At 46.7% G+C, this 17,711-nt stretch overlaps 1 protein-coding gene across 17 annotated transcripts in view; it reads right to left on the bottom strand.

Annotated features, from left to right (window-relative positions):
• eps8a (EGFR pathway substrate 8, signaling adaptor a) overlaps window positions 1-17,711 on the bottom strand; it is a 185,201-nt gene that overhangs the window by 55,942 nt on the left and 111,548 nt on the right. For all 17 annotated transcript variants that reach the window (XM_090201456.1, XM_090201449.1, XM_090201450.1 and 14 more), the window contains one exon: window positions 816-952. In XM_090201456.1, the coding sequence (XP_090057582.1) occupies window positions 816-952 (137 nt within the window). The remainder of the gene's footprint in view (window positions 1-815; window positions 953-17,711) is intronic.

The following is a 17,711-nucleotide window of genomic DNA, read 5'->3' as shown; positions in this document are numbered from 1 at the left end:
AACAGCTCTATCTCTCAACTGGCACCTGGTTGAACCCCTAGAACAGCTCTATCTCTCAAATCTCTCAACTATCACCTGGTTGAACCCCTAGAACAGCTCTATCTTTCAACTATCCCCTGGGTGAACTCCTAGAACAGCTCTATCTCTCACTACATCACCTGGTTGAACCTCTAGAACAGCTCTATCTCTCAACTATCACCTGGTTGAACCCCTAGAACAGCTCTATCTCTCAACTATCACCTGTTTGAACCCCTAGAACAGCTCTATCTCTCAAATCTCTCAACTATCACCTGGTTGAACCCCTAGAACAGCTCTATCTCTCAACTATCACCTGGTTGAACCCCTAGAACAGCTCTATCTCTCACTACATCACCTGGTTGAACCCCTAGAACAGCTCTATCTCTCAACTATCACCTGGTTGAACCCCTAGAACAGCTCTATCTGTCACTACATCACCTGGTTGAACCTCTAGAACAGCTCTATCTCTCAACTATCCCCTGGGTGAACCCCTAGAACAGCTCTATCTCTCAACTATCACCTGGTTGAACCCATAGAACAGCTCTATCTCTCAACTATCACCTGGTTGAACCCCTAGAACAGCTCTATCTCTCAACTATCACCTGGTTGAACCCATAGAACAGCTCTATCTCTCACTACATCACCTGGTTGAACCTCTAGAACAGCTCTATCTCTCAACTAAACTGTTGTTCAAGTCCATTCATGTTGCCATATCATTGACTGCTGAGTGATATCCTGCTTATTAGAAGGCAGAACCTTCCAGACTCAGTAAGTCCCGGTAACATGTGTTTTCTTACAGTCCTGCTGCTCCGCCGCCCAGGCTGACCAGGCTGCCACACGACTCCTCACGTCCACCTGGGTGAGGGTGGCGGGGGGCTCGGGGGCGGGCGCCTCGGGGGGCGGCGGGATGACCCCGTCACTCTTCAGAATCATCCTATAGGAGTACGGGAAGAGGAGAGAAGAGGCAGACAGACAATCAGATACAGACCAGACCCAGATTCAATTCACAGATACAAACAGCACCCCATACAGCACTGATACAGACACAGCCATGGAATGAAAACCAGCCAATGTTTCTAGTCTCTACTACAGTACAGAGTCCAGTCAGAGAGGTAGCAAATTTCAATTTACAAAAAAAAAAATGACGTTTTCGCCTTTTGAGCTTCTAGTCATGAAATCTATGCAGCCTACTCAATCACTTTTTATAGCTACTGGTTACAGGCCTCCTGGGCCATATACAGCGTTCCTCACTGAGTTCCCTGAATTCCTATCGGACCTTGTAGTCATAGCGGATAATATTCTAATCTTTGGTGACTTTAATATTCACATGGAAAAGTCCACAGACCCACTCCAAAAGGCTTTCGGAGCCATCATCGACTCAGTGGGTTTTGTCCAACATGTCTCTGGACCCACTCACTGTTACAGGTCATACGCTGGACCTAGTTTTGTCCCATGGAATAAATGTTGTGGATCTTAATGTTTTTCCTCATAATCCTGGACTATCGGACCACCATTTTATTACGTTTGCAATGGCAACAAATAATCTGCTCAGACCCCAACCAAGGATCATCAAAAGTCGTGCTATAAATTCACAGACAACACAAAGATTCCTTGATGTCCTTCCAGATTCCCTCTGTCTACCCAAGGACGCCAGAGGACAAAAATCAGTTAACCACCTAACTGAGGAACTCAATTTAACCTTGCGCAATACCCTAGATGCAGTTGCACCCCTAAAAACTAAAAACATTTCTCATAAGAAACTAGCTCCCTGGTACACAGAAAATACCCGATCTCTGAAGCAAGCTTCCAGAAAATTGGAACGGAAATGGCGCCACACCAAACTGGAAGTCTTCCGACTAGCTTGGAAAGACAGTACTGTGCAGTACCGAAGAGCCCTTACTGCTGCTCGATCATCCTATTTTTCTAACTTAATTGAGGAAAATAAGAACAATCCGAAATTCCTTTTTGATACTGTCGCAAAGCGAACTAAAAAGCAGCATTCCCCAAGAGAGGATGACTTTCACTTTAGCAGTGATAAATTCATGAACTTCTTTGAGGAAAAGATTATGATTATTAGAAGGCAAATTACGGACTCCTCCTTAAATCTGCGTATTCCTTCAAATTCAGTTGTCCTGAGTCTGCACAACTCTGCCAGGACCTAGGATCAAGAGAGACGCTCAAGTGTTTTAGTACTATATCTCTTGACACAATGATGAAAATAATCATGGCCTCTAAACCTTCAAGCTGCATACTGGACCCTATTCCAACTAAACTACTGAAAGAGCTGCTTCCTGTGCTTGGCCCTCCTATGTTGAACATAATAAACGGCCCTCTATCCACCGGATGTGTACCAAACTCACAAAAAGTGGCAGTAATAAAGCCTCTCTTGAAAAAGCCAAACCTTGACCCAGAAAATATAAAAAACTATCGGCCTATATCAAATCTTTCATTCCTCTCAAACATTTTAGAAAAGGCGCAACAACTCACTGCCTTCCTGAAGACAAACAATGTATACGAAATGCTTCAGTCTGGTTTTAGACCCCATCATAGCACTGAGACGGCACTTGTGAAGGTGGTAAATGACATTTTAATGGCATCGGACCGAGGCTCTGCATCTGTCCTCGTGCTCCTAGACCTTAGTGCTGCTTTTGATACCATCGATCACCACATTCTTTTGGAGAGATTGGAAACCCAAATTGGTCTACACGGACAAGTTCTGGCCTGGTTTAGATCTTATCTGTCGGAAAGATATCAGTTTGTCTCTGAATGGTTTGTCCTCTGACAAATCAACTGTAAATTTCGGTGTTCCTCAAGGTTCCGTTTTAGGACCACTATTGTTTTCACTATATATTTTACCTCTTGGGGATGTTATTTGAAAACATAATGTTAACTTTCACTACTATGCGGATGACACACAGCTGTACATTTCAATGAAACATGGTGAAGCCCCAAAATTGCCCTTGCTAGAAGAATGTGTTTCAGACATAAGGAAGTGGATGGCTGCAAACTTTCTACTTTTAAACTCGGACAAAACAGAGATGCTTGTTCTAGGTCCCAAGAAACAAAGAGATCTTCTGTTGAATCTGACAATTAATCTTAATGGTTGTACAGTCGTCTCAAATAAAACTGTGAAGGACCTCGGCGTTACTCTGGACCCTGATCTCTCTTTTGAAGAACATATCAAGACCATTTCAAGGACAGCTTTTTTACATCTACGTAACATTGCAAAAATCAGAAACTTTCTGTCCAAAAATGATGCAGAAAAATGAATCCATGCTTTTGTCACTTCTAGGTTAGACTACTGCAATGCTCTACTTTCCAGCTACCCGGATAAAGCACTAAATAAACTTCAGTTAGTGCTAAATACGGCTGCTAGAATCCTGACTAGAACCAAAAAATTTGATCATATTACTCCAGTGCTAGCCTCTCTACACTGGCTTCCTGTCAAAGCAAGGGCTGATTTCAAGGTTTTACTGCTAACCTACAAAGCATTACATGGGCTTGCTCCTACCTATCTCTCTGATTTGGTCCTGCCGTACATACCTACACGTACGCTACGGTCACAAGACGCAGGCCTCCTAATTGTCCCTAGAATTTCTAAGCAAACAGCTGGAGGCAGGGCTTTCTCCTATAGAGCTAACGGTCTGCCTACCCATGTCAGAGACGCAAACTCGGTCTCAACCTTTAAGTCTCTACTGAAGACTCATCTCTTCAGTGGGTCATATGATTGAGTGTAGTCTGGCCCAGGAGTGGGAGGGTGAACGGAAAGGCTCTGGAGCAACGAACCGACCTTGCTGTCTCTGCCTGGCCGGTTCCCCTCTTTCCACTGGGATTCTCTGCCTCTAACCCTATTACAGGGGCTGAGTCACTGGCTTACTGGGGCTCTCTCATGCCGTCCCTGGAGGGGGTGCGTCACCTGAGTGGGTTGATTCACTGATGTGGTCATCCTGTCTGGGTTGGCGCCCCCCCCACCCCCCTTGGGTTGTGCCGTGGCGGAGGTCTTTGTGGGCTATACTCAGCCTTGTCTCAGGATGGTAAGTTGGTGGTTGAAGATATCCCTCTAGTGGTGTGGGGGCTGTGCTTTGGCAAAGTGGGTGGGGTTATATCCTTCCTGTTTGGCCCTGTCCGGGGGTGTCCTCGGATGGGGCCACAGTGTCTCCTGACCCCTCCTGTCTCAGCCTCCAGTATTTATGCTGCAGTAGTTTATGTGTCGGGGGGCTAAGGTCAGTTTGTTATATCTGGAGTACTTCTCCTGTCCTATTCGGTGTCCTGTTTGAATCTAAGTGTGCGTTCTCTAATTCTCTCCTTCTCTCTTTCTCTCTCTCGGAGGACCTGAGCCCTAGGACCATGCCCCAGGACTACCTGACATGATGACTCCTTGCTGTTCCTAGTCCACCTGGCCGTGCTGCTGCTCCAGTTTCAACTGTTCTGCCTTATTATTATTCAACCATGCTGGTCATTTATGAACATTTGAACATCTTGGCCATGTTCTGTTATAATCTCCACCCGGCACAGCCAGAAGAGGACTGGCCATCCCACATATGCTCTCTCTAATTATCTCTTTCTTTCTCTCTCTCGGAGGACTTGAGCCCTAGGACCATGCCCCAGGAATACCTGACATGATGACTCCTTGCTGTCCCCAGTCCACCTGGCTGTGCTGCTGCTCCAGTTTCAACTATTCTGCCTTATTATTATTCGACCATGCTGGTCATTTATGAACATTTGAACATCTTGACCATGTTTTGTTATAATCTCCACCCGGCACAGCCAGAAGAGGACTGGCCACCCCACATAGCCTGGTTCCTCTCTAGGTTTATAATCTCCACCCGACACAGCCAGAAGAGGACTGGACACCCCACATAGCCTGGTTCCTCTCTAGGTTTCTTCCTAGGTTTTGGCCTTTCTAGGGAGTTTTTCCTAGCCACCGTGCTTCTACACCTGCATTGCTTGCTGTTTGGGGTTTTAGGCTGGGTTTCTGTACAGCACTTTGAGATATCAGCTGATGTACGAAGGGCTATATAATTTTTTTTGATTTGATTTGATTTGAGTCAGGTAGTTAGAGGTGTTTTAACCTAGTGTTTCTAGTCTCTACTACAGTACAGAGTCCAGTCAGAGAGGACAGGTAGTTAGAGGTGTTTTAACCTAGTGTTTCTAGTCTCTACTACAGTACAGAGTCCAGTCAGAGAGGACAGGTAGTTAGAGGTGTTTTAACCTAGTGTCTCTAGTCTCTACTACAGTACAGAGTCCAGTCAGAGAGGACAGGTAGTTAGAGGTGTTTTAACCTAGTGTTTCTAGTCTCTACTACAGTACAGAGTCCAGTCAGAGAGGACAGGTAGTTAGAGGTGTTTTAACCTAGTGTCTCTAGTCTCTACTACAGTACAGAGTCCAGTCAGAGAGGACAGGTAGTTAGAGGTGTTTTAACCTAGTGTCTCTAGTCTCTACTACAGTACAGAGTCCAGTCAGAGAGGACAGGTAGTTAGAGATGTTTTAACCTAGTGTCTCTAGTCTCTACTACAGTACAGAGTCCAGTCAGAGAGGACAGGTAGTTAGAGGTGTTTTAACCTAGTGTCTCTAGTCTCTACTACAGTACAGAGTCCAGTCAGAGAGGACAGGTAGTTAGAGGTGTTTTAACCTAGTGTCTCTAGTCTCTACTACAGTACAGAGTCCAGTCAGAGAGGACAGGTAGTTAGAGGTGTTGTACCGTAGTGTCTCTAGTCTCTACTACAGTACAGAGTCCAGTCAGAGAGGACAGGTAGTTAGAGGTGTTTTAACCTAGTGTCTCTAGTCTCTACTACAGTACAGAGTCCAGTCAGAGAGGACAGGTAGTTAGAGGTGTTTTAACCTAGTGTCTCTAGTCTCTACTACAGTACAGAGTCCAGTCAGAGAGGACAGGTAGTTAGAGGTGTTTTAACCTAGTGGCTCTAGTCTCTACTACAGTACAGAGTCCAGTCAGAGAGGACAGGTAGTTAGAGGTGTTGTACCGTAGTGTCTCTAGTCTCTACTACAGTACAGAGTCCAGTCAGAGACGACAGGTAGTTAGAGGTGTTTTAACCTAGTGTCTCTAGTCTCTACTACAGTACAGAGTCCAGTCAGAGACGACAGGTAGTTAGAGGTGTTTTAACCTAGTGTCTCTAGTCTCTACTACAGTACAGAGTCCAGTCAGAGAGGACAGGTAGTTAGAGGTGTTTTAACCTAGTGTCTCTAGTCTCTACTACAGTACAGAGTCCAGTCAGAGAGGACAGGTAGTTAGAGGTGTTTTAACCTAGTGTTTCTAGTCTCTACTACAGTACAGAGTCCAGTCAGAGAGGACAGGTAGTTAGAGGTGTTTTAACCTAGTGTCTCTAGTCTCTACTACAGTACAGAGTCCAGTCAGAGAGGACAGGTAGTTAGAGGTGTTTTAACCTAGTGTCTCTAGTCTCTACTACAGTACAGAGTCCAGTCAGAGAGGACAGGTAGTTAGAGGTGTTGTACCGTAGTGTCTCTAGTCTCTACTACAGTACAGAGTCCAGTCAGAGAGGACAGGTAGTTAGAGGTGTTTTAACCTAGTGTCTCTAGTCTCTACTACAGTACAGAGTGCAGTCAGAGACGACAGGTAGTTAGAGGTGTTTTAACCTAGTGTCTCTAGTCTCTACTACAGTACAGAGTCCAGTCAGAGAGGACAGGTAGTTAGAGGTGTTTTAACCTAGTGTCTCTAGTCTCTACTACAGTACAGAGTCCAGTCAGAGAGGACAGGTAGTTAGAGGTGTTTTAACCTAGTGTCTCTAGTCTCTACTACAGTACAGAGTCCAGTCAGAGAGGACAGGTAGTTAGAGGTGTTTTAACCTAGTGTCTCTAGTCTCTACTACAGTACCGAGTCCAGTCAGAGAGGACAGGTAGTTAGAGGTGTTTTAACCTAGTGTCTCTAGTCTCTACTACAGTACAGAGTCCAGTCAGAGAGGACAGGTAGTTAGAGGTGTTTTAACCTAGTGTCTCTAGTCTCTACTACAGTACAGAGTCCAGTCAGAGAGGACAGGTAGTTAGAGGTGTTTTAACCTAGTGTCTCTAGTCTCTACTACAGTACAGAGTCCAGTCAGAGAGGACAGGTAGTTAGAGGTGTTTTAACCTAGTGTCTCTAGTCTCTACTACAGTACAGAGTCCAGTCAGAGAGGACAGGTAGTTAGAGGTGTTTTAACCTAGTGTCTCTAGTCTCTACTACAGTACAGAGTCCAGTCAGAGAGGACAGGTAGTTAGAGGTGTTTTAACCTAGTGTCTCTAGTCTCTACTACAGTACAGAGTCCAGTCAGAGAGGACAGGTAGTTAGAGGTGTTTTAACCTAGTGTCTCTAGTCTCTACTACAGTACAGAGTCCAGTCAGAGAGGACAGGTAGTTAGAGGTGTTTTAACCTAGTGTCTCTAGTCTCTACTACAGTACAGAGTCCAGTCAGAGAGGACAGGTAGTTAGAGGTGTTTTAACCTAGTGTCTCTAGTCTCTACTACAGTACAGAGTCCAGTCAGAGAGGACAGGTAGTTAGAGGTGTTTTAACCTAGTGTCTCTAGTCTCTACTACAGTACAGAGTCCAGTCAGAGAGGACAGGTAGTTAGAGGTGTTTTAACCTAGTGTCTCTAGTCTCTACTACAGTACAGAGTCCAGTCAGAGAGGACAGGTAGTTAGAGGTGTTGTACCGTAGTGTCTCTAGTCTCTACTACAGTACAGAGTCCAGTCAGAGACGACAGGTAGTTAGAGGTGTTTTAACCTAGTGTTTCTAGTCTCTACTACAGTACAGAGTCCAGTCAGAGACGACAGGTAGTTAGAGGTGTTTTAACCTAGTGTCTCTAGTCTCTACTACAGTACAGAGTCCAGTCAGAGAGGACAGGTAGTTAGAGGTGTTTTAACCTAGTGTCTCTAGTCTCTTCTACAGTACAGAGTCCATTCAGAGAGGACAGGTAGTTAGAGGTGTTTTAACCTAGTGTCTCTAGTCTCTACTACAGTACAGAGTCCAGTCAGAGAGGACAGGTAGTTAGAGGTGTTTTAACCTAGTGTCTCTAGTCTCTACTACAGTACAGAGTCCAGTCAGAGAGGACAGGTAGTTAGAGGTGTTTTAACCTAGTGTCTCTAGTCTCTACTACAGTACAGAGTCCAGTCAGAGAGGACAGGTAGTTAGAGGTGTTTTAACCTAGTGTCTCTAGTCTCTACTACAGTACAGAGTCCAGTCAGAGACGACAGGTAGTTAGAGGTGTTTTAACCTAGTGTCTCTAGTCTCTACTACAGTACAGAGTCCAGTCAGAGAGGACAGGTAGTTAGAGGTGTTTTAACCTAGTGTCTCTAGTCTCTACTACAGTACAGAGTCCAGTCAGAGAGGACAGGTAGTTAGAGGTGTTTTAACCTAGTGTCTCTAGTCTCTACTACAGTACAGAGTCCAGTCAGAGAGGACAGGTAGTTAGAGGTGTTTTAACCTAGTGTCTCTAGTCTCTACTACAGTACAGAGTCCAGTCAGAGAGGACAGGTAGTTAGAGGTGTTTTAACCTAGTGTCTCTAGTCTCTACTACAGTACAGAGTCCAGTCAGAGAGGACAGGTAGTTAGAGGTGTTTTAACCTAGTGTCTCTAGTCTCTACTACAGTACAGAGTCCAGTCAGAGAGGACAGGTAGTTAGAGGTGTTTTAACCTAGTGTCTCTAGTCTCTACTACAGTACAGAGTCCAGTCAGAGAGGACAGGTAGTTAGAGGTGTTTTAACCTAGTGTCTCTAGTCTCTACTACAGTACAGAGTCCAGTCAGAGAGGACAGGTAGTTAGAGGTGTTTTAACCTAGTGTTTCTAGTCTCTACTACAGTACAGAGTCCAGTCAGAGAGGACAGGTAGTTAGAGGTGTTTTAACCTAGTGTTTCTAGTCTCTACTACAGTACAGAGTCCAGTCAGAGACGACAGGTAGTTAGAGGTGTTTTAACCTAGTGTCTCTAGTCTCTACTACAGTACAGAGTCCAGTCAGAGAGGACAGGTAGTTAGAGGTGTTTTAACCTAGTGTCTCTAGTCTCTACTACAGTACAGAGTCCAGTCAGAGAGGACAGGTAGTTAGAGGTGTTTTAACCTAGTGTCTCTAGTCTCTACTACAGTACAGAGTCCAGTCAGAGAGGACAGGTAGTTAGAGGTGTTTTAACCTAGTGTCTCTAGTCTCTACTACAGTACAGAGTCCAGTCAGAGAGGACAGGTAGTTAGAGGTGTTTTAACCTAGTGTTTCTAGTCTCTACTACAGTACAGAGTCCAGTCAGAGAGGACAGGTAGTTAGAGGTGTTTTAACCTAGTGTCTCTAGTCTCTACTACAGTACAGAGTCCAGTCAGAGAGGACAGGTAGTTAGAGGTGTTTTAACCTAGTGTCTCTAGTCTCTACTACAGTACAGAGTCCAGTCAGAGAGGACAGGTAGTTAGAGGTGTTTTAACCTAGTGTCTCTAGTCTCTACTACAGTACAGAGTCCAGTCAGAGAGGACAGGTAGTTAGAGGTGTTTTAACCTAGTGTCTCTAGTCTCTACTACAGTACAGAGTCCAGTCAGAGAGGACAGGTAGTTAGAGGTGTTTTAACCTAGTGTCTCTAGTCTCTACTACAGTACAGAGTCCAGTCAGAGAGGACAGGTAGTTAGAGGTGTTTTAACCTAGTGTCTCTAGTCTCTACTACAGTACAGAGTCCAGTCAGAGAGGACAGGTAGTTAGAGGTGTTTTAACCTAGTGTCTCTAGTCTCTACTACAGTACAGAGTCCAGTCAGAGAGGACAGGTAGTTAGAGGTGTTTTAACCTAGTGTCTCTAGTCTCTACTACAGTACAGAGTCCAGTCAGAGAGGACAGGTAGTTAGAGGTGTTTTAACCTAGTGTCTCTAGTCTCTACTACAGTACAGAGTCCAGTCAGAGAGGACAGGTAGTTAGAGGTGTTTTAACCTAGTGTCTCTAGTCTCTACTACAGTACAGAGTCCAGTCAGAGACGACAGGTAGTTAGAGGTGTTTTAACCTAGTGTCTCTAGTCTCTACTACAGTACAGAGTCCAGTCAGAGAGGACAGGTAGTTAGAGGTGTTTTAACCTAGTGTCTCTAGTCTCTACTACAGTACAGAGTCCAGTCAGAGAGGACAGGTAGTTAGAGGTGTTTAACCTAGTGTCTCTAGTCTCTACTACAGTACAGAGTCCAGTCAGAGAGGACAGGTAGTTAGAGGTGTTTTAACCTAGTGTCTCTAGTCTCTACTACAGTACAGAGTCCAGTCAGAGAGGACAGGTAGTTAGAGGTGTTTTAACCTAGTGTCTCTAGTCTCTACTACAGTACAGAGTCCAGTCAGAGAGGACAGGTAGTTAGAGGTGTTTTAACCTAGTGTCTCTAGTCTCTACTACAGTACAGAGTCCAGTCAGAGAGGACAGGTAGTTAGAGGTGTTTTAACCTAGTGTCTCTAGTCTCTACTACAGTACAGAGTCCAGTCAGAGAGGACAGGTAGTTAGAGGTGTTTTAACCTAGTGTCTCTAGTCTCTACTACAGTACAGAGTCCAGTCAGAGAGGACAGGTAGTTAGAGGTGTTTTAACCTAGTGTCTCTAGTCTCTACTACAGTACAGAGTCCAGTCAGAGAGGACAGGTAGTTAGAGGTGTTTTAACCTAGTGTCTCTAGTCTCTACTACAGTACAGAGTCCAGTCAGAGAGGACAGGTAGTTAGAGGTGTTTTAACCTAGTGTCTCTAGTCTCTACTACAGTACAGAGTCCAGTCAGAGAGGACAGGTAGTTAGAGGTGTTTTAACCTAGTGTCTCTAGTCTCTACTACAGTACAGAGTCCAGTCAGAGAGGACAGGTAGTTAGAGGTGTTTTAACCTAGTGTCTCTAGTCTCTACTACAGTACAGAGTCCAGTCAGAGAGGACAGGTAGTTAGAGGTGTTTTAACCTAGTGTCTCTAGTCTCTACTACAGTACAGAGTCCAGTCAGAGAGGACAGGTAGTTAGAGGTGTTTTAACCTAGTGTCTCTAGTCTCTACTACAGTACAGAGTCCAGTCAGAGAGGACAGGTAGTTAGAGGTGTTTTAACCTAGTGTCTCTAGTCTCTACTACAGTACAGAGTCCAGTCAGAGAGGACAGGTAGTTAGAGGTGTTTTAACCTAGTGTCTCTAGTCTCTACTACAGTACAGAGTCCAGTCAGAGAGGACAGGTAGTTAGAGGTGTTTTAACCTAGTGTCTCTAGTCTCTACTACAGTACAGAGTCCAGTCAGAGAGGACAGGTAGTTAGAGGTGTTTTAACCTAGTGTCTCTAGTCTCTACTACAGTACAGAGTCCAGTCAGAGAGGACAGGTAGTTAGAGGTGTTTTAACCTAGTGTCTCTAGTCTCTACTACAGTACAGAGTCCAGTCAGAGAGGACAGGTAGTTAGAGATGTTTTAACCTAGTGTCTCTAGTCTCTACTACAGTACAGAGTCCAGTCAGAGAGGACAGGTAGTTAGAGGTGTTTTAACCTAGTGTCTCTAGTCTCTATTACAGTACAGAGTCCAGTCAGAGAGGACAGGTAGTTAGAGGTGTTTTAACCTAGTGTCTCTAGTCTCTACTACAGTACAGAGTCCAGTCAGAGAGGACAGGTAGTTAGAGGTGTTTTAACCTAGTGTCTCTAGTCTCTACTACAGTACAGAGTCCAGTCAGAGAGGACAGGTAGTTAGAGGTGTTTTAACCTAGTGTCTCTAGTCTCTACTACAGTACAGAGTCCAGTCAGAGAGGACAGGTATTTAGAGGTGTTTTAACCTAGTGTCTCTAGTCTCTACTACAGTACAGAGTCCAGTCAGAGAGGACAGGTAGTTAGAGGTGTTTTAACCTAGTGTCTCTAGTCTCTACTACAGTACAGAGTCCAGTCAGAGAGGACAGGTAGTTAGAGGTGTTTTAACCTAGTGTCTCTAGTCTCTACTACAGTACAGAGTCCAGTCAGAGAGGACAGGTAGTTAGAGGTGTTTTAACCTAGTGTCTCTAGTCTCTACTACAGTACAGAGTCCAGTCAGAGAGGACAGGTAGTTAGAGGTGTTGTACCGTAGTGTCTCTAGTCTCTACTACAGTACAGAGTCCAGTCAGAGAGGACAGGTAGTTAGAGGTGTTTTAACCTAGTGTCTCTAGTCTCTACTACAGTACAGAGTCCAGTCAGAGAGGACAGGTAGTTAGAGGTGTTGTACCGTAGTGTCTCTAGTCTCTACTACAGTACAGAGTCCAGTCAGAGAGGACAGGTAGTTAGAGGTGTTTTAACCTAGTGTCTCTAGTCTCTACTACAGTACAGAGTCCAGTCAGAGAGGACAGGTAGTTAGAGGTGTTTTAACCTAGTGTCTCTAGTCTCTACTACAGTACAGAGTCCAGTCAGAGACGACAGGTAGTTAGAGGTGTTTTAACCTAGTGTCTCTAGTCTCTACTACAGTACAGAGTCCAGTCAGAGAGGACAGGTAGTTAGAGGTGTTTTAACCTAGTGTCTCTAGTCTCTACTACAGTACAGAGTCCAGTCAGAGAGGACAGGTAGTTAGAGGTGTTTTAACCTAGTGTCTCTAGTCTCTACTACAGTACAGAGTCCAGTCAGAGAGGACAGGTAGTTAGAGGTGTTTTAACCTAGTGTCTCTAGTCTCTACTACAGTACAGAGTCCAGTCAGAGAGGACAGGTAGTTAGAGGTGTTTTAACCTAGTGTCTCTAGTCTCTACTACAGTACAGAGTCCAGTCAGAGAGGACAGGTAGTTAGAGGTGTTTTAACCTAGTGTCTCTAGTCTCTACTACAGTACAGAGTCCAGTCAGAGAGGACAGGTAGTTAGAGGTGTTTTAACCTAGTGTCTCTAGTCTCTACTACAGTACAGAGTCCAGTCAGAGAGGACAGGTAGTTAGAGGTGTTTTAACCTAGTGTCTCTAGTCTCTACTACAGTACAGAGTCCAGTCAGAGAGGACAGGTAGTTAGAGGTGTTTTAACCTAGTGTCTCTAGTCTCTACTACAGTACAGAGTCCAGTCAGAGAGGACAGGTAGTTAGAGGTGTTTTAACCTAGTGTCTCTAGTCTCTACTACAGTACAGAGTCCAGTCAGAGAGGACAGGTAGTTAGAGGTGTTTTAACCTAGTGTCTCTAGTCTCTACTACAGTACAGAGTCCAGTCAGAGAGGACAGGTAGTTAGAGGTGTTTTAACCTAGTGTCTCTAGTCTCTACTACAGTACAGAGTCCAGTCAGAGAGGACAGGTAGTTAGAGGTGTTTTAACCTAGTGTCTCTAGTCTCTACTACAGTACAGAGTCCAGTCAGAGAGGACAGGTAGTTAGAGGTGTTTTAACCTAGTGTCTCTAGTCTCTACTACAGTACAGAGTCCAGTCAGAGAGGACAGGTAGTTAGAGGTGTTTTAACCTAGTGTCTCTAGTCTCTACTACAGTACAGAGTCCAGTCAGAGAGGACAGGTAGTTAGAGGTGTTTTAACCTAGTGTCTCTAGTCTCTACTACAGTACAGAGTCCAGTCAGAGAGGACAGGTAGTTAGAGGTGTTTTAACCTAGTGTTTCTAGTCTCTACTACAGTACAGAGTCCAGTCAGAGACGACAGGTAGTTAGAGGTGTTTTAACCTAGTGTCTCTAGTCTCTACTACAGTACAGTGTCATGTACTGTCACGTTGTGTCTTGTTTCTGTCCTTTCCCTTCACCCTGTCTCCCTCTGCTGGTCGTTGTTAGGTTACCTTTTCTCCCCCTCTTTTCCCCAGCTGTGCCTTGTCTCCTCCTAACTACCTCGTCACCCCTTTTCCCACCTGTTCCCTTTTTCCCTCTGATTAGTCCTCTATATCTCTCTCTGTTTCTGCTCCTGTCTTTGTCGGATTCTTGTTTGTGTTGTTCATGCCTGAACCAGACTATCGTCATGTTTGCTGCAACCTTGTCCTGTCCTGTCGGAACCTGCCGGTCCATCTGAGCCTACGTTTTGTTTTGTTATTAAAGAAGCTCTGTTTACGTTAATTCGCTTTTGGGTCCTCATTCACGCACCGTAACAGAAGAATCCGACCAAGAATGGACCCAGCGACTTCGGATCCTCTCCACTCAGCCGTCGAGATCCAGGGAGCGATGCTAGGCAGACACAAGCAGGAATTGTCTGCTGCTCGGCATGCCGTTGAGACCCTGGCCACCCAAGTCTCCAACCTCACAGAACAGGTTCACCATCTCCGCCTCGATCCACCGGCCACTTCCAGGGCTTTCGAATCTCCGGAGCCCAGAATCAATAACCCGCCGTGTTACTCTGGGGAGCCCACTGAATGCCGCTCGTTCCTCACCCAGTGTGATATTGTGTTTTCTCTCCAGCCCAACACTTACTCCAGGAGCACTGCTCGTGTCGCCTACGTCATATCTCTCCTTACTGGACGGGCTCGTGAGTGGGGCACGGCAATCTGGGAGGCAAGGGCTGAGTGTACTAACCAGTATCAGGACTTTAAGGAGGAGATGATACGGGTTTTTGATCGATCTGTTTTTGGGGAGGAGGCTTCCAGGGCCCTGTCTTCCCTATGTCAGGGTAATCGATCCATAACAGACTACTCTATTGAGTTTCGCACTCTTGCTGCCTCCAGTGGCTGGAACGAGCCGGCTTTGCTCGCTCGTTTTCTGGAGGGTCTCCGCGCAGAGGTAAAGGATGAGATTCTCTCCCGGGAGGTTCCTTCCAGCGTGGATTCCTTGATTGAACTCGCTATTCGCATTGAGCGACGGGTTGATCTTCGTCACCGAGCTCGTGGAAAGGAGCTCGCGTTCTCCGTTGCCCCCCTCTCCGCATCACTACCATCTTCCTCTGCCGGCTCGGGTGCTGAGCCTATGCAGCTGGGAGGTATCCGCATCTCGACTAAGGAGAGGGAACGGAGAATCACCAACCGCCTCTGTCTCTATTGCGGTTCTGCTGGTCATTTTGTCACTTCATGTCCAGTAAAAGCCAGAGCTCATCAGTAAGCGGAGGGCTACTGGTGAGCGCTACTACTCCTGTCTCTCCTTCAAGATCCTGCACTACCTTGTCGGTCCATCTACGCTGGACCGGTTCGTCAGCTTCCTGCAGTGCCTTAATAGACTCTGGGGCGGAGGGCTGTTTTATGGACGAGACCTGGGCTCGGGAACATGACATTCCTCTCAGACAGTTAAGGGAGTCCACGGCCTTGTTCGCCCTGGATGGTAGTCCTCTCCCCAGGATTCAGCGTGAGACGCTACCTTTAACCCTCACTGTTTCTGGTAATCATAGCGAAACCATTTCTTTTTTAATTTTTCGTTCACCTTTTACACCTGTTGTTTTGGGCCATCCCTGGCTAGTTTGTCATAATCCTTCCATTAATTGGTCTAGTAATTCTATCCTCTCCTGGAACGTCTCTTGTCATGTGAAATGTTTAATGTCTGCTATCCCTCCTGTTTCCTCTGTCTCTTCTTCACAGGAGGAGCCTGGTGATTTGACAGGGGTGCCGGAGGAATATCACGATCTGCGCACGGTGTTCAGTCGGTCCAGGGCCACCTCTCTTCCTCCACACCGGTCGTATGATTGTAGTATTGATCTCCTTCCGGGAACCACTCCCCCCCGGGGTAGACTATACTCTCTGTCGGCTCCCGAACGTAAGGCTCTCGAAGATTATTTGTCTGTAGCTCTTGCCGCCGGTACCATAGTCCCCTCCTCCTCTCCCGCCGGAGCGGGGTTTTTTTTTGTTAAGAAGAAGGACGGGTCCCTGCGCCCCTGCATAGATTATCGAGGGCTGAATGACATAACAGTGAAGAATCGTTATCCGCTTCCTCTTATGTCTTCAGCCTTCGAGATCCTGCAGGGAGCCAGGTTTTTCACTAAGTTGGACCTTCGTAACGCTTACCATCTCGTGCGCATCAGGGAGGGGGACGAGTGGAAGACGGCGTTTAACACTCCGTTAGGGCACTTTGAATACCGGGTTCTTCCTTTCGGCCTCGCTAACGCTCCAGCTGTCTTTCAGGCATTAGTCAATGATGTCCTGAGAGACATGCTGAACATCTTTGTTTTCGTTTACCTTGACGATATCCTGACTTTTTCACCGTCACTCCAGATTCATGTTCAGCACGTTCGACGTGTCCTCCAGCGCCTTTTAGAGAATTGTCTTTTTGTGAAGGCTGAGAAGTGCTCTTTTCATGCCTCCTCCGTCACATTTCTCGGTTCTGTTATTTCCGCTGAAGGCATTAAGATGGATCCCGCTAAGGTCCAAGCTGTCATTGATTGGCCCGTCCCTAAGTCACGCGTCGAGTTGCAGCGCTTTCTCGGCTTCGCGAACTTCTATCGTCGTTTCATCCGTAATTTCGGTCAGGTGGCAGCCCCTCTCACAGCCCTTACTTCTGTCAAGACGTGCTTTAAGTGGTCCGTTTCCGCCCAGGGAGCTTTTGATCTCCTCAAGAATCGTTTTACATCCGCACCTATCCTTGTTACACCTGACGTCTCTAGACAGTTCATTGTCGAGGTTGACGCGTCAGAGGTGGGCGTGGGAGCCATTCTTTCTCAGCGCTCCTTCTCTGACGACAAGGTCCACCCTTGCGCGTATTTTTCTCATCGCCTGTCGCCGTCGGAACGTAACTATGATGTGGGAAACCGCGAACTGCTCGCCATCCGCTTAGCCCTAGGCGAATGGCGACAGTGGTTGGAGGGGGCGACCGTTCCTTTTGTCGTTTGGACTGACCATAGGAACCTTGAGTACATCCGTTCTGCCAAACGACTTAATGCGCGTCAGGCGCGCTGGGCGCTGTTTTTCGCTCGTTTCGAGTTCGTGATTTCTTATCGTCCGGGCTCTAAGAACACCAAGCCTGATGCTTTATCTCGTCTCTTCAGTTCTTCAGTAGCCTCCACTGACCCCGAGGGGATTCTCCCTGAGGGGCGTGTTGTCGGGTTGACTGTCTGGGGAATTGAGAGGCAGGTAAAGCAAGCACTCACTCAAACTCCGTCGCCGCGCGCTTGTCCCAGGAACCTTCTTTTCGTTCCCGTTCCTACTCGTCTGGCCGTTCTTCAGTGGGCTCACTCTGCCAAGTTAGCCGGCCACCCTGGCGTTCGGGGTACGCTTGCTTCCATTCGCCAGCGCTTTTGGTGGCCCACCCGGGAGCATGAAACGCGTCGCTTCGTGGCTGCTTGTTCGGTCTGCGCGCAGACTAAGTCCGGTAACTCTCCTCCTGCCGGCCGTCTCAGGCCGCTTCCCATTCCCTCTCGACCGTGGTCTCACATCGCCTTAGATTTTGTCACCGGACTGCCTTCGTCAGCGGGGAAGACTGTTATTCTTACGGTTGTCGACAGGTTCTCTAAGGCGGCTCATTTTATTCCCCTTGCTAAGCTTCCTTCTGCTAAAGAGACGGCACAAATCATCATCGAGAATGTTTTCAGAATTCATGGCCTTCCGTCAGACGTCGTTTCGGACAGAGGTCCGCAATTCACGTCTCAATTTTGGAGGGAGTTTTGCCGTTTGATTGGGGCTTCCGTCAGTCTCTCTTCCGGCTTTCACCCCCAGTCTAACGGTCAAGCAGAACGGGCCAATCAGACTATTGGTCGCATCTTACGCAGTCTTTCTTTTCGCAACCCTGCGTCTTGGTCAGAACAGCTCCCCTGGGCAGAATACGCCCACAACTCGCTTCCTTCGTCTGCGACCGGGCTATCTCCTTTTCAGAGTAGCCTCGGGTACCAGCCTCCGCTGTTCTCATCTCAGTTCGCCGAGTCCAGCGTCCCCTCCGCTCAGGCTTTTGTCCAACGTTGCGAGCGCACCTGGAAGAGGG

Source organism: Oncorhynchus mykiss, chromosome 15 (assembly GCF_057628025.1).
Source record: "Oncorhynchus mykiss isolate SJ-2025 chromosome 15, ASM5762802v1, whole genome shotgun sequence".
Lineage (NCBI taxonomy): Eukaryota > Metazoa > Chordata > Actinopteri > Salmoniformes > Salmonidae > Oncorhynchus > Oncorhynchus mykiss.
This window is presented reverse-complemented; position numbering and strand designations above follow the sequence as displayed.